At 42.2% G+C, this 17,727-nt stretch overlaps 1 protein-coding gene across 2 annotated transcripts in view; it reads right to left on the reverse strand.

The window, feature by feature from the left end:
• Positions 1–17,727, reverse strand: part of ppp1r13l (protein phosphatase 1, regulatory subunit 13 like) — a 215,275-nt gene that overhangs the window by 65,053 nt on the left and 132,495 nt on the right. For both annotated transcript variants that reach the window (XM_051933989.1, XM_051933986.1), the window contains exons 3-4: positions 3,490–3,584; positions 3,233–3,348 (exon numbers count right to left, since the gene is read on the reverse strand). In XM_051933989.1, the coding sequence (XP_051789949.1) occupies positions 3,233–3,348; positions 3,490–3,526 (153 nt within the window). In that variant the 5' untranslated portion in view covers positions 3,527–3,584. The remainder of the gene's footprint in view (positions 1–3,232; positions 3,349–3,489; positions 3,585–17,727) is intronic.

Raw genomic sequence — 17,727 nt, forward strand, 5'->3', positions numbered from 1 at the left:
CTCTGTACATTGCTGCAGTCATCTTTCCCTTTATCCTGACTAGTCTCCCAGTCCCTGCCTCTGAAAAACATCCCCACAGCATGATGCTGCCACCACCCTGCTTCCATCTGGCCACTCTACCATACAGGCCTGATTGGTGGATTGCTGCAGAGATGGTTGTCCTTCTGGAAGGTTCTCCTCTCTCCACAGAGGACCTCTGGAGCTCTGACAGAGTGGCCATCGGGTTCTTGGTCACCACCCTGACTAAGGCCCTTCTCCACCAATCGCTCAGTTTAGATGGCCGGCCAGCTCTAGGAAGAGTCCTGGTGGTTTCGAACTTCTTCCACTTACGGATGATGGAGGCCACTAGAATTCTGAGGGAAAAAATGAATTTAATCCATTTTGGAATAAGGCTGTAACATAACAAAATGTAGAAAAAGTGATGCGCTGTGAATACTTTCTGGATGTACTGTATATATATATATATATATATATATATATATATATATATATATATATATATATATATATATATTAAAATGTACCAAGCAGTTATATGGGAAAAATGTATTTTTTTTTTCTTTTTAACAATATTTTCATCTTAATTTTCATTCTACTTAATAATCTACTTATTTACTAATTAGTCAGTCTGATGCTAAAGTACTTGCAGCCTTTGATTATTCAGTGTGTTCTTTGCCAGCGTGTCTGCTCTGCTCGTTTTTAATTGTCATTATTAAGATACTACGAAGGGGGAAAACTGTACAGAGAAAGGGCAAAATATAATGAAATCAACAAAAGAGAGTTAAGCATTTAAATCGATAGCAAAAGCAGAAATATTTCTAAATGTCTTATAAATGTAAAAATCATACTGCTTTGCTTTTCTGAATGTAGAATAAAAGAAAAATAATCCCAGCTAATTAAATGAGCTGCGTGCTATCAGGTGTTGTCACTGATTAGGAAACTGGTTGGAACAAAAACCTGCAGCCACAGGGGGTCCACAGGACCAAGTTTGGGAAACTCTGGCCTACAGCATAATAAATAAAGTGTGCAGAAAGTGAAAGGGTCTGAACGTTTTCTGAATCCACTGTAAATATTGAAAACATGCTATAAGAATATTAAAAAGAAAAAACATTATTGTAAAAATATGGTTGATACAGTATAATGGACAATGCAACATTAATAATATTAGCTAAAGATTAAACAAACGACCACAACATTATTCAGCAGGTATTAGATTAGTCATCCCAAAATACTTGTGTGTTAATTTTGAGGGGAACAGTTCTAGTAAAGTCAGGTGGTGCCCTTTGACCTTTAATAATAATAATAATAATACATTTTATTTATACAAGGCGGATTTCTAAGAATTAAAAAAAAACATATTATAAACAGCTTAAAACATCAGAAAATATAAAAATTAAAACCAAACAAAGCCACTGTAATCCTAAAGAAAAAGCCATTTTAAAGAGATGGGTTTTAAGTTTACATTTTCAGGTTGAAGATGATTCGATATTTCTAAGCTCAGTAGGTAGTGAGTTCCAGAACGGCTGAATGCTCTGCCCCTCATGGTGGTTAGACGGGCGAGAGGGACGGTCAGATGGATGGAGGAAGAGGATCTAAGGTTACGGGAGGGAATGGCAACATGAAGAAGGTCGGACAGATATGGAGGGGCAAGGTTATGAATGGCCTTAAATGTTAACAGCAGAATTTTAAAATCAATTCGAAATTTAATCAGGAGCCAATGAAGCTGCTGCAAGACCGGAGTAATATGGTGACGGAGTTCGAGCAATGATGCGAGCAGCAGAATTCTGGACTAGCTGAAGCTTTTGGAGAGATTTATTAGAGAGACCAAAGAGGAGTGAATTGCAATAGTCCAGACGAGAAGTCTGGAACAAGAATGGCAGTGGTATGGGGAGTGAGGGACGGGCGGATGCAATTAATATTACATAGGTGGAAGTAAGCAGACCGAGTGATGTTATTAATGTGAGATTGAAAAGATAGACCACTGTCGAGGATGACACCCAGACTCTTAAACCATTAGGCCGGAGTTATACTTCACGCGACGTGATGCATGCTGCAGCAGACGCTCCTGCTACGCAAGCGTTGAAGTGTTTATAACTGCGTGCGTACTTTACGTAAATCTGGAGGAATCCAACAGGTGGCAGTGCGAGATATTATCACGGTGAGAACATGTTCGGCTTCTCTGTGTTGTGAATTGCCTAGAACACCCATTAAATTCTGATGACACCTTACCGCAATATCTCTGAAAAGAATGTTTATTGATTAAATCCAGGGATGTGTCCATTCCAGCAAACATTGGGCATGAGTGAGAAACAATCCCTGGACGAGGCCTCGGCTCATCGCAAGGTGAATACAAGCACACACATACACTCGCGTCATTTTAGTGGCACCAAATCCCCAAATCTGCATATCTTTGGGAGGAAACTGGAGCACACCGAGAAAACCCAGCAGGAAAACATGTAAAGTCCAGGCAGGGAATATCAGTGACGTGACTCCCTGCAAGACAGCAGCGCTAACGCTCCCCCACTGTGTCACCCCATGTGTGTCATTATTAACAGTATTCATTATTTAAACGAAATTACAGATTTATCAGTAAAATGTAATATACATATTTTAATGCTTTTCATCATGAAAGTGATATCAAGTATAAACATAAGGATTCTAAATGTGCAGAGAGTTGGAATATCATACATTTAATGTGTCTGTGTGGCGATCTATTACTGGCAATTCGCTGCTGTCAGGAGCAGAGGAAGCCCTAGAAAAAAAGACAGCACAGAAGACGGTATGTGAGACTTTTAAAACGTATCGTGTCCTTACGATTGGGAATATGCGACACTTGAATATAAAAGCACCACGAATACCTCTGTATGTCTGCATTTTCACCACATCGAATCATTTATCAAATATCGAAGCGCGCACACCGATCTCGTAGGATCCGCAAAGCGGCTTTCTGTCACATGTAGATAGTAAACAGAGACTCTGACGTCACGTTCCAACTTTTAGCACACTGCGCCCCCCGACTTTTTGCTGGTACTGCAACTCGCGCACACATCGCGTTAATTTCTGAGGACCTGCTCAGAGGACACATCAAATGAACGCTCAGAACACGTGGCGGCCATAATGCGGGCGCGTACGCGTTCTGAACGTGAAGTATAAATGAGCCCTTAGACATAGATATCAGAACATAAACAAACACTAATTTTTTAATCGATGGTAATGATGATGGCCACTTTACCTTTTCATCATTGGCTTCACTCGACGCGCTGCACTCCTCCCACATGCTGCCCAGCTCCTTGGACAGCTCATCTGCTGTGGTAAACGAGGCATTGAGCTCCAGGTTTATGCTTTCCACTGTTAATGGAAAAAGTCAGGAATCTGAGAAGTCAGAAAATCCAAGGAAACAGAGACAGCGAGCACACATTGCGGGCCACCCAAGTGACGCCATCAGCAGTACACTCCACCAGATTTCCCACAATCTGTACTTTTACTTACATATAGCATTGTTGCCAATTCCTGAAAATGCAGCCATTATTGAGCCTCCTCTTGGTTCCGATTCACTTATCAAGTATGTATGTCTTCTTGCACAGCTAGAAAGAAGAGGCAAACATAAAATAAATATGAAACAAGCATAGACAATGAGATCTGTCTAAAGAGTAGTACACTGAAGGAGAAGAAAAAAACATTTTTTTTCCTTTAGCTTTAATTACATTTTACATTCGGAACTGTTGGCAGTACATTTTAACAGCTCATCATAAAACACCCCTGAGAGATTAACAGATTGAGATGCAGCTCCTTTATTTTAATCTTTGGCACACTTGTTTTAATGTTGGGACCACCTCACTAGCCTGGCTTAAACATCTCTGCTCATTCACATTTTTAACTTTTAGGACAATAGAACAATCTGGACGAGAACAGGCCATTCAGCCCAACAAAGCTTGTCAGCCCTATCCACTTTATTCTTCCAAAAGAACATCAAGCTTAGTTTTGAATGTTTCTAAAGCTCTACTGACTACCACACTACTTGGTCACGCATTCCATGTCTCTATGGTTCTCTGTGTGCAGAAAACTTTCCTAATATTTGTGCCAAATGAACATCGATGCTCCACTGCAGGATTGAATGATGGCTCGTTCTTGTGACAGTGGCGTAGTCGGCAGGATGAAAGAGCCCGGTTATGTATTTTGGGAGCAGAGGATGTACAGGGTCTTTCTAGAACACGGGACAAACCCCCCATTCGGAAACTCAGCCCCGGTACTCTCCCACCTGGTTATTTGTTAGGTCCTGTCCCTGTTCCTTCTAGGCTTCTGTCAAAAGGGAGCAGTGGAACGATGACTCCCTGAAATTTGCTAAAAATGCAGTCATGCTAGTCAATGGCCAACGCACTCATCAGCCCATGCCACAGGGTCCTCACTTTGTAATAGGAAACGACCTATTGTGTCGGCTAGAGCAGAGGGAGTGAAACCTGCCAGCCGCAAGAACATTCTGTGACTCTTTAACACTAGAATTACCAGAGCCTACGAAAAAACTCATAGATCCGGCCCACCTTAAATCGCTTTTTAAAACCGTTCTCACCTCTCCACCAGCGTCTTTTGTCATCTAAATGTACTGATAAAGACATGCTGCAAACAGCCGGCTATTCCATCCCCCCAACGACTTAGAACGTAAACAGGCTTTTCCCAGCTCTTGCCTTGATTGATTATCTGGGAGGGAAGTGGAGTTTTATAGTAGAAATAATAAGATTGTTATTTGGAACACACGCATTTCATATGTGTTGCATTTCTACAGTAATCTGTGTAAACACATTGTTAAAACAGAAACGGTTTACAATATTCTAGTAGCAAATGACAAAATGTAGGCATAAACTATATAATGTATGAAGCCTGAAGTCCAAATATCAAAGAAACACTTTCACAAAAGGTACAAAAAAAAGCCACCGCCAAAAAAACCCGTCTTAGTGTGAGACATTGACATGACTTAACTATCACTGCTTCCGTGGCGCATCAGTATCAGTCGCTGACTGGGAATCAGAAGGTCATGAGTTTGATCCTGCACAGCTCCCTTTTGAGAAGTGTTCTTATTTTCACTATTTTAGAATAAAATGATACATTTGATTTCAGTCTGTAACAGCCGGCGTAATTTATGATATTTGTAAAGGTTAGCTTTATTTTTTTTTAAAATTCACTTTTCATTGTCTCAGTCGCGTTCAGGATCCATCCCTACCGCCCCCCACCTGACACTGCTGTTTTTACATAAAGACGCGCTATAGTTCTGCAGTGTATTACGATACATACGACCGCGTGTTTTTTTCCACCAGTATTGCCAGTCCCCACGTGTTGCTGTATGCTGTTTCTTTTGTACTCCAGGACATGCAGAGGAAAGCATAGTAAAGAGCAGTAACTTCAGCGCTATATGCAATCATCAGACACTCCCCATCTGATACTGCTGTTTTCACATAAAGACGCGCTAAAGCTCTGCAGTGTACTTGTGACTGCATTGTCGTACCAATGCTTGCGCACTGAAGTGTCTGCATGCACTTTTCGTGGCATTATACGTGTATTTTTTGAGCATGCCCATGTAGCTCAAACACAGGAACATATGTTGATGTAAGTATAACAAAACAAGTGCACTTTTATTCAAGACTATAACCGAAGAAAAAAGAAAGCAAGTTACAGTAGGTGGAATGCTAAGAACTGCTGATTTCCATTCTGTGCTATATAACTGTTAACATTTGAATCTGATGATTGCATATAGTGCTGTCTGATTTAGTGTGCGCAAGAACATGCAGGTGGCCAGTTGCTGAGTGCTACAACGCACATTTTAAAAAAAGAAAGAGACAAATATATGTGACATTTTGAAGAAATCATTTTATGACGCAAATAGTACCAATCAGAAAACATCGTCGAAGTAATGCAATATTATTTGAAAACGAACAGCGTCAGGTTAGGTGTGAAGTTATACTGGCGCTGTTTGAGTCAGATCAGAAGCTGAATAAACTGAAAAAGCTCCTGTTCTGACTCTAAGTAAAAAAGCATAAATTAATCAACAGAAATAACCGCGATTGACATTTTAAAGTTAACGATTTACAGTGCATACCAATTTATAAATTCAATGTCCGTTTGAGGAAAAAAAAAACACTTTCTTCAAAGCTGGGAATCGAACTCGCGTCTCTGTGGCACAGTAAGGCAGCGGTGCTCCAAGTCAGCAAACAGTCCTTATAACTTATTTTTTCAAGATCCATAACACACAGACAGACAGAGCACTGCGTAATACAGAGACAGACAGGCAGAGATATACAAACAAACAGGGAAGGCACGTGTACTGAAAGACAAAAAAATCAACATGTGCGTTGTTTCTGCAGCACTGAATAAGCTCACCCGCTCTAACGTCACCCCTCCCTCGATCTGACTCTCTAAGTAACAGCGCAAGTACAGACACAAATCAAGTGCATGTGTGTACTGTATAATATTAACAAAAAGAGCAGCTTACTACTGAAAACGGCAAATATAGCAGTGAGTGGGGATCGAACCAGAACTCTTGATTACACTTGGTTTGCGTCTGCACTTGCGCTGTTACTTAGAGAGTCAGATCGAGGGAGGGGTGATGTTAGAGCGGGTGAGCTTATTCAGTGCTGCAGAAACAACGCACATGTTGATTTTTTTTTTCTTTCAGTACGTGTGCCTTCCCTGTTTGTTTGTATATCTCTGCCTGTCTGTCTCTGTATTACGCAGTGCTCTGTCTGTCTGTGTGTTATGGATCTTGAAAAAAATAAGTTATAAGGACAGTTGTTCATGTTAATTGCAGTCTCAATTGTTAAAAAAATATTTTAAAAGGAGCATCCCACATGAAAATATAACGATCTCATTACCTGACAGTGCATACCAATTTACAAATTTTATGTCCGTTTGAGGTTAAAAAGAAAAAATAGAAGTAACAATTTATAGCCAGCGGGGAATTGAACTCATGTTTGTGAGGCAGAGAAAAGCTACTCGGTCTGAGAGGCAAATCTTAGCGCGCTACGCCACAGAAGCTGTTATATGGTGTATGAAACTTTTGTGGAAGTGTTCATTTGATCTTAGGAACTCGGGCTTTACACATTCTATAGTTTATGCCTACATTTTGTAACATTTATTACTAAAATATGAAAAAGTTTCTGTTTTAGCAATGTGTTTACACAGATTACTGTAGAAACGGATCATGCATGAAATGCATGTATCCTAAATAGCGATCTATTATTTCTATTCTAAAACTCCAGCAGTTCAGTCACTCCCAGGTAATCAAACAAGGCATGAGCTGGGAAAACTTAGTGAACGTTCTGCGACGGTGGGGGATGGAATAGCCGGCTGCTCGCTGCTCCTCATAATCGGCACATTTAGAAGACAAAAGAGAGGTGAGAACGGTTTTAAGGTGGGCCGGATCTACGAGTTTTTTCGTAGACTCTGGTAATTCTAGTGTTAATCCAGTTCGAATCACCATTTGGTTTAATGAATCAGTCCGCAATCTAGGTGTTGTTTTTGACACTAGCATGTCATTGAAACACATGTTACAAAACTATCCAAAACATGTTTTTGTTCATCATCTTAAAAATGCTGGAAGGCTTTTCTAAATATGCTAAATACTGAGAAATTAATTCATGCATTTATTTATTTCTGGTAGGATTGACTACTGCAATCCGCTATTCATTGGCTGTTCCAAGTGTTCTTTATGCAGCTTTCACTTAATTCAAAAGGCTACTGCAAGAATTATTACAAGAACTAGAAGATATGAACACATAACTCCAGTTGTTAAGTCCTTACACTGGCTCCCGGTTAAGTTTAGTGCAGATTTCAAAAACTTCAACCTATTAAGCCTTAAATTGTAAAGTGTGACGATGTGGGTCCCACTTCATGCTCCCATCTCCTTTTAAGGAGCTCTTGAACCCGACACCGTCTGTAATGTCACCGGCTGAGCTGATCAGTGAGGACACAATGAAAAGCAAGGGGATGGTGCAAAAAGGTGCAAAGTGCTTTTATTAAAAACAACAAAATCAACACAGTGTCAAAATAAATAGTGCAGTTCATCCAAAAAGTCATTAAATAAATAATCTGTTAAAAACCAAGTGAAAAATGTGGAGGTTAAAATAATTCCAATAAAAATGAGTTTAAAATAGCAGGCTGGAAGCAGTCCTTTTAAAAACAAAACCTGTGCCTTACTTAGTTGGCGGCTCCCCTGCTTCTCCCATCCGGGCTCTGCACCAGGGCAGTCACCCTACCTGCAGCTGACCTTCACTACAACCAGTTGCCTTCCGTCCTCTGGCTCCATATGGTACCAGTTTACCCGGACCGAGTCTTGCGTTTCACCAACGCCCAGGGCGCTCTTCTTGGGGTTCTGATTCCAAATCTCCTGAATCCCACTGCCTTCCTCGAACTTATGTGGTGAGCCATCCACCTTCCGGTCACTCCTGCTCCTCACTAATGCTCAGCAGGAGTGTACCACCAACAACTGCCCCCAGGTGCCTGCCAAACACCCTGCAAGGGTTCACTTTTCCCAGCTGCCTGTTCTTATAACGAGCCTGCTCTCTCTCTCTCTCTCTCGCTCACTGGCTGATATCAGCTCCTTCTGTTCCTGCCTCCCATACTTCCTCCTTTAACCTCCGTTCTCTCTTTCAGTGTGCACCTCTTACTGTGACCTCAGATTTGAAGCTGCCTACTGTAGCTAGATGGTTGCTTTAAGTAAAAAAAAATATTAAAAGACCAAGAGATGAAGACTAAATTTTAAGGGACACATAGAAGAGTATTTGAAACATTATCATCTCACGTGGTTTTACTGTCATACCACCAATACACCGTATTGGAGCATACAGTGGCATGAAATCATGTTCTCCAGGACCCTGGGGCGGGCGACAGACAGACAGACAGACAGACAGACAGACAGACAGACAGACAGACAGACAGACAGACAGACAGACAGACAGACAGACAGACAGACAGACAGATAGATAGATAGATAGATAGATAGATAGATAGATAGATAGATAGATAGATAGATAGATAGATAGATAGATAGATAGATAGATAGATAGATAGATAGATAGATACTTTATTAATCCCAGTTGGAAATTCACAATTGATCTGAGCTGTGGACCCGCTTTACCACACAAAGGCCCTGCTTACTTATCTGTGCTTATCAATACTTACAATCCAGAGAGTGCATTAAGATCCCAAGATGCCAACCTACATAAGATTCCAAGGATTAATAAAATAAAAGTAGGAGATCAAGCTTTTATTTACAGTGCCATCTGGTCACCTACTCCTTGTAGTTCCAAGATCACGGCTGAAGTCGAAGGGAGACCAAGCTTTCTCAGTTGTTGCTCCTCGGCTTTGGAATGACTTGCTTTTTCACATCAGGTCTTCCTCCTCTATCGTGACTTTTAAAACTTGTCTTAAGACCTGCTTCTGTTCTTCTGCCTTTCACTGTGTATAATGGGACTGTGGTCGATGTTATAATTGGTGGTTTTATTGATCTGCTTCTGTATTATTGTTTGCATTGTGTTTATTTTAATGCTTCTTTGTACAGCACTTTGGCGCAAGCTCTGTTGTTTTAAATGTGTTTTTATAAATAAATAATCTAATCTAAGCAGCTATGGAATGATCTGCCTGCTACTATAAGAGCTGCCCCTTCAGTCTCAGCTTTTAAATCAGGCTGCAGACCAAAGACTTTAATCCAGCATACCCTGACTAGAGCTGCTGATTAACTGTGCATTCTGCATCTCTGTTGTTAGTCATTAGTACTAAAATATAAGTCCTATGACATTTGTAAACCGTTACTCACCTTCATCTACTCTGTTTCATTTCTCAGTATCTGGATGGGGCACTTGGTGCCACAGATCTACTGCCAGGCTGCTCTCTTAGAAATGGAAAAGTCATATCGGATAAAGGAGCATTGGAATCATCGGATCAGAAGACTCTCTCATCAAATCAGACAAGCATCACAGACTCCACCATAGAAAAACCAGGAGCGGGTAGGCAGCCAGCTGGCCGAGGTCTCCAGCATAGTCACAATTTCAGTCTTCTCCATTGTCAACTGGCTGTAGTTCATCAATTAATCAGATATTTTCTGTGTCCATTTTGCTTCATCAGTTTCTACTTTGTTCTGTGTGTCTTAACAAATCTGTATGTATGTGTGTACCAGTTCTGTATTTAGTAATTCGTATCACCTATACTGGTGATTTGCTATCAGCGCTCTGTGCCAGCATTCAGTGAGGAGCGCTACACAAAAAATAAGTTGTAATTGTAAATAGACCCTCAGATTACCACAAGTTATTTCACACAATGCCCATAGCCCTATGTCATTGGGGGTTTGGAAGTTCTTTCCACTTTCTTGTAGGATTCCTACTCAGATTTTCTTCCACAGTTCAAACACATGCTGTTTGTTTACCTGATGGCTCTAAAGTGTAAGTGAAAGAGAGTGTGTGTGCGTGAACAATCCCAGGCATTTTAGTCACTGCTATTGTTGGAACGGCTTCAATTTTCCATAACCCCATACCGGAAAAGCGGGTTCACAAAACCTTTCCACAGAAAAACCGCAGATATTAATAAATGCCCCTACTATGTCTATTAAGTACAGGCACTCCCAAGGGTGGGGTTTTAAGTATCTTGTTTGATTCACTTTCTGCATACTATTGCAATCAATCTTGGAGAGAGGTCAAATAATGCTAAAATTAAACAGTAGATGTTGACATAGAGGCAGTAAAGTGAACACAGAGATGAATGCTTTGGTAAAAAAGAGTAAGGCACTATAATACACTGGATATCAATTGTCTACACTCCCCTGTTATTTTGCAGGATTTTGCTTTTGGTGCTGTAAAATAATGAAACCAAGATACATCACGCCAGAACTTGTGCCACCTTAATTGTGAAATAACATCCATCCATCCATCCATTTTCCAACCCGCTGAATCGGAACACAGGGTCACGGGGGTCTGCTGGAGCCAATCCCAGCCAACACAGGGCACAAGGCAGAAACCAATCCCGGGCAGGGTGCCAACCCACCGCAGGACACACACAAACACACCCACACAGCAAGCACACCATCCATCCATCCATCCATCCATTGTCTTCCGCTTATCCGAGGTCGGGTCGCGGGGGCAGCAGCTTGAGCAGAGATGCCCAGACTTCCCTCTCCACGGCCACTTCTTCTAGCTCTTCCGGGAGAATCCCAAGGCGTTCCCAGGCCAGCCGAGAGACATAGTCCCTCCAGCGTGTCCTGGGTCTTCTCCGGGGCCTCCTCCCGGTTAGACGTGCCCGGAACACCTCACCAGGGAGGCGTCCAGGAGGCATCCTGATCAGATGCCCGAGCCACCTCATCTGACTCCTCTCGATGCGGAGGAGCAGTGGCTCTACTCTGAGCCCCTCCTGGATGACTGAGCTTCTCACCCTATCTTTAAGGGAAAGCCCAGACACCCTGCGGAGGAAACTCATTTCAGCCTCTTGTATTCGCGATCTCGTTCTTTCGGTCACTACCCATAGCTCATGACCATAGGTGAGGGTAGGAACATAGATCGACTGGTAAATTGAGAGCTTCGCCTTGCGGCTCAGCTCCTTTTTCACCACGACAGACCGAAGCAGAGCCCGCATCACTGCGGATGCTGCACCGATCCGCCTGTCGATCTCACGCTCCATTCTTCCATCACTCGTGAACAAGACCCCGAGATACTTGAACTCCTCCACTTGGGGCAGGATCTCGCTACCAACCCTGACAGCAAGCACACACTAGGGCCAATTTAGAATCGCCAATCCACCTAAACTGCATGTCTTTGGACTGTGGGAGGAAACCGGAGCGCCCGGTGGAAACCCACGCAGACACGGGGAGAACATGCAAACTCCACGCAGGGAGGACCCGGGAAGCGAACCCAGGTCCCCAGGTCTCCCAACTGCGAGGCAGCAGCGCTACCCACTGCGCCACAGTGCCGCCACCAATCATATTCATGCTCATGTTAAATAGTAATTAGCAAGCTTGCCATCGATTAAAGTGACTCTGACTGCCACCGAGTAAAGTTCACCCATTTCTGCAGGATCATCCTGACATCCTGAACTTTTTGGTTAAAATTCTAAAAGATATGTTTGGTGCAAAAACAACACATCACCAGGAGAAACCCAGGGTGAAGCGTGGTTGGCAGCAGCGTCATGATTTTCTTTCAGCCAAAGTAGGGGCTTTAGTTAAGGTAAGGGCAGAACCTGTCAATCCATTAGGTGACCTACATGGCCACCCAGGGGGTCATCACCTGTGGGTGGGCATTTATGAAAACTAAGGGGCGCACATTCCCAGTCCTCGAATTCTGATGATACTGAGTAGGCACCATTTATGAATGTGAAAGTGCACACACTCTGTACACAAAGGGGCGTGTGCTCCTTAAAGTCTGTGATAAATCCACAAAAGGCTGCCATTTGTGCTACTGAAGGAGCAATGCATTCTGGATACTGAGATGGGGCCCCCTACAGGTCACCAAAGCCGAACAATACAGTGAGAGGCGATGTCAGTCCACCCTGTCGAGGGCTCCAAATGGGCTTCGACCAGCACTGGGTACAGGTAAACATGAACAGTTCCAAATACCACTAAACTTTGGCTCAAAACCTTCAGGCGTTTCCTAGGAAGATGAAGATGAAGAGGAACTTCACATTGCATAGCAAAGACCCAAAACACACAACAAAGCCATGGCTTCACCAAAAGAAGATCAACGTTCTGGAATGACCCAGTCAGAGCCCGGGCCTGATTCCAGAATGAAAATCTTGATGGGGAGAACCTGATTAGAGCTGCGCACAGAAGAGGCCCATGCAAACGGACAGATCTAGAACATTTTGCAAGGAAGTCAAGATGTGCCAAGCTGCTAGGCTTTTGCCAAAGTAGACCGAGTGTTGTCATAAAATCAAAAGAAACTTCAACAAAGCACAAGTTTAGGGGTGTTACACTTATGCAACCTGTTCTTGTAAGTTTGGGCTTTTTATTTTTCCCTGAACGGTTTCTGATTTACTTTTATCTTCTTTGTATAGGCTGGAATTTCATAATAAAAGTGGAAAAATGTTCTGACATCATTTATCTTCATTTTATTTTTTACATCATTTTAACAGGGGTGTGTAGGCTTTTTTTAATCCACTGTAGATTTGGCATAATCATCTATTATTTACTGTTCAGCCAGAGTAAGCCTCTCCTATCAAAGTAACATACACCTGAAGTCAAACGATAATTTTTATATGGTACCCACAACTATGGACGGGGACATGCAGACTTGTCATACGCCCAGGCCAGCTTTACCACTTACAGTCCTTTACAGCACCCACAAAACCACAGCAGCCACCACTAAAATCCATTCAAACGATTACCACAATGCCAGTGTCCCCAGTTATTAAAAAAGCAAGTCATTCAAACTCACTCACTAGGCTCAGCCGCTCCCGTCTGACATTGTGCACCAGCAAAGAATCATGACCTCAGATTTGAAACTGTCTACTGTAGCTAGATGGTTGCTTTAAGTAAAAAAAATATTAAAACAACCAAGAGATGAAGACTAAATTTTAAGGGACACATGGAAGAGTATTTGAAACATTAACATCTCACGTGGTTTTACTGTCATACCACCCATACACCATATTGGAGCATACAGTGGCACGAAATCATGTTCTCCAGGACCCTGGGGCGATAGATAGATAGATAGATAGATAGATAGATAGATAGATAGATAGATAGATAGATAGATAGATAGATAGATAGATAGATAGATAGATAGATAGATAGATAGATAGATAGATAGATAGATAAGAAAGGCACTATATAATACAGTCATATGAAAAAGTTTGGGATTTTTGTTTCTCATTGGCTGAACTTCCTTGTAATATCTGACATGCCTTATGGAAACAGTAGGATTTCAGCAGTGACATTAAGTTTATTGGATTAACAGAAAATATGAAATATGCATCATAACAAAATTAGACAGGTGCATAAATGTGGGCACCTCAACAGAGATATGACATCAATACTTAATTGAGCATCCTTTTCAAATCTAACAGCCTCTAGACGCTGTCCTCCTATAGCCTGTGATGAGTGTCTGATTCTGGATGGAGGTATTGTTGACCATTCTTCATACAAAATCTCTCCAGTTCAGTTCAATTTGATGGACAGCCTGCTTCAAATCATCCCATAGATTTTCGAGGATATTCAAGTCAGGGGACTGTGAAGGCCATTTCAGAACATTGTACTTCTCCCTCTGCATGAATGCCTTTGTAGATTTCGAACTGTGTTTTGGGTCATTGTCTTGTTGGAATATCCAACCCCTGTGTGACTTCAACTTTGTGACTGATGCTTGAACATTATCCTGAAGAATTTGTTGATGGGTTGAATTCATCTGACCCTCGACTTTAACAAGGGCCCCAGTCCCTGAACTAGCCACACAGCCCCACAGCATGATGGAACCTCCACCACATTTGACAGTAGGTAGCAGATGTTTTTCTTGGAATGCGGTGTTCTTGTTCCGCCATGCAAAGTGCTTTTTGTTCTGAACAAATAACTCAATTTCTGTCTCATCAGTCCAAAGCACTTTGTTCCAAAATGAATCTGGCTTGTCTAAATGAGCATTGGCATACAACAAGCGACTCTGTTTATGGCGTGAGTGCAGAAAGGGCTTCTTTCTCATCACCCTGCCATACAGATGTTCTTTGTGTAAATTACGCTGAATTGTAGAATGATGTACAGATACACCATCTGCAGCAAGATGTTCTTGCAGGTCTTTGGAGGTGATCTGTGTGTTGTCTGTAGCCATTCTCACAATCCTGCTCATATGCTGCTCCTGTATTTTTCTTGGCCTGTCAGACCTGCTGGGTTTAACAGCAACTGTGCCTGTGGCCTTCCATTTCCTGATTCCATTCCTTACAGTTGAAACTGACAGTTTAAACCTCTGAGATGGCTTTTTGTAGCCTTCCCCTAAACCAGGAGACTCAACACTCTTTGTTTTCAGATCTTTGGAAAGTTGCTTTGAGGATCCCATGCTGTCACTCTTCACAGGAGAGTCAAAGGGAAGGAAGCCCAACTTGCAATTGACCACCTTGAATCCCTTTATATCTCATGATTGGACACACCTGTCTATGAAGTTCAAGGCGTAATGAGCTCATCAACCAATTTGGTGTTGTAAGTAATCAGCATTGAGCAGTGACAGGCATTCAAATCAGCACAATGACAAGGGGACCCAAATTTGTGCACAGCCAGTTTGTCACATTTGATTTAATTTCATATAACTAAATACTGCGTCACTAAAAATCTTTGTTCAGAAAACACCGCAGTACTCAGATGTTCAGATGGAAATGAAAGACATACCACTGTTATCTTTATTGTTGAAAGGAGAGTCAATTATGATGCAGGCTGAGAGGGGGTCCCAAACTTTTTCATATGACGATAGATAGATAGATAGATAGATAGATAGATAGATAGATAGATAGATAGATAGATAGATAGATAGATAGATAGATAGATAGATAGATAGATAGATAGATAGATAGATAGATAGATAGATAGATAGATAGATAGATAGATAGATAGATAGATAGATAGATAGATAGATAGATAGATAGATAGATAGATAGATAGATAGATAGATAGATAGATAGGAGGCACACATTACTCGCCCATTTCACACCATTGCTCTAAGCCTTCCAGTGACGTTGAGATCAGCAGAATCTGCCGAACTGGTTAAGTGTCAATGTAAGATGCATCTGCTCAGATGGGCATTTGGGTAGTGCAGCCATCTGTGGGTGTTTTTTTTGTTAACATGGGGGGGGGGGGGGCAAGCTAAAGTTAGAAAATGGGATTTTTACAAAATAGAACAAACCTTAACAAAACTGTTCATGTCATTCCTCAATGTCGTCCCCATCCTTCTCAATGCACTTATGCCACCTGCCTGGCAGTGCCAAAAGAATAAAAGGTTTTGTCTCATCCTCACCACCACTTGTGCCCCCGAGTTCTTGTCAAACACTACGTGCCGAGGGGTCCTACAGTTACTAGTGCAGGTTGCTGGAGACCAATGTGAGGCCTGCTACTCGATCCAAGATGGCAGGGACTGCTGTCTCAAGGAGTCCTTTTGCTGTAAGACAATGACACACACACTGCTAAGAACACCCAAGGCTTGTCTGGAGAAACTGAAGTGTGAGGTATTGCCACACTCTCCCTATTCTCCAGATTTGGCACAGTGCGATTTTCCACTTTTTTGGACCACTAAAAAAAAAAAACATCTGGGTGGTCAGAAAGAAAGCCGTGGACGTGAAGAAAGCGGTACACGAGTGGTGGCGAGGACAAGGCAGAACTGGAATCCAGGCAGGTGGCACAAGTGCATTGAGAAGGGTGAAGACAACATTAAGAAACGACAGTATCAGTTTTGTGAAGGTTCATTCCATTTTCTAATAAATCCCATTTTCTAACTTTAGATTGACTGCCCCTCGTAATTCATTCAAACCGATTTTTCTTTTTTAGTTGACACCTACAGGGCTTCTTATATTTGTATTACTCAGACTCCTAAATACATGTGTGCTGAAATAGCATTAGGCGGCACGGTGGCGCAGTGGGTAGCGCTGCTGCCTCGCAGTTGGGAGATCTGGGGACCTAGGTTCGCTTCCCGGGTCCTCCCTGCGTGGAGTTTGCATGTTCTCCCCGTGTCTGTGTGGGTTTCCTCCGGGCGCTCCGGTTTCCTCCCACAGTCCAAAGACATGCAGGTTAGGTGGATTGGCGATTCTAAATTGGCCCTAGTGTGTGCTTGGTGTGTGGGTGTGTTTGTGTGTGTCCTGCGGTGGGTTGGCACCCTGCCCAGGATTGGTTCCTGCCTTGTGCCCTGTGTTGGCTGGGATTGGCTCCAGCAGACCCCCCGTGACCCTGTGTTCGGATTCAGCGGGTTGGAAAATGGATGGATGGATGAAATAGCATTAAAAAACATTTCAACGTTTTATTTTAAAATCAATTCTGCCCCATCAACATTGTAGAATTTTGCTGATATCACTTTTAAATGACAAGTCTAATAGGACGCTTAATCAGTGTGCATTCAAGGTTTCCACTTCTTTTACGTTCACCTCGCAGCCTCACCAATCGGTAGATCTGAAGAGGCCTATGCAAGCCACAAACCATTCTGGAGGTGAAATTGTCAACACCCAAAGCCTTAAGGCTGAACTCTTTATTCAGTCTTGACAGTCTTGACTAGATCAAAAAAAGATATTTTGGCTGCAGAATTCAGGAAGGGCATAATTATTTCTACTCTTAATGCCTAAATTGTTTTGGAATCGATCACGCACTCTTGTGCGCTGTGTAACAGGTATGCTCATCTACTTTACAAGAAAACAAGGTTTTGTTTTGTCGGTCACAAAGTGCAAATTTCTCACAAGTTAAAACTGGATGACATTTAGGAAAATGTTAATGATGTAACAAAAGGTCACTGGAGTACAAAATGTTCATCGACAAAATCAACACATCGGCACAAATGCAGAGGCTTAGCCAGCTTCACAAATTGGGGGGTCTCCAAAAACCTGGATTTATTTTTTTTTTGCTTTTGTTCATTTTCATTATATGTTACATATTTCCTCTAGAGGTGGAGATATGCTCTAGAGAGGAGAGGAATGAAGGTCAGTAGGACCACCAAGACAGAATACATGTGTGTGAATGAGAGGGAGGTCAGTGGAATGGTGAGGATGAGGGAGTAGAGTTGGTGAAGGTGGATGAGTTTAAATACTTGG

This window comes from Erpetoichthys calabaricus, chromosome 1, assembly GCF_900747795.2.
Source record: "Erpetoichthys calabaricus chromosome 1, fErpCal1.3, whole genome shotgun sequence".
NCBI classification, from domain to species: Eukaryota; Metazoa; Chordata; class Cladistia; order Polypteriformes; family Polypteridae; genus Erpetoichthys; species Erpetoichthys calabaricus.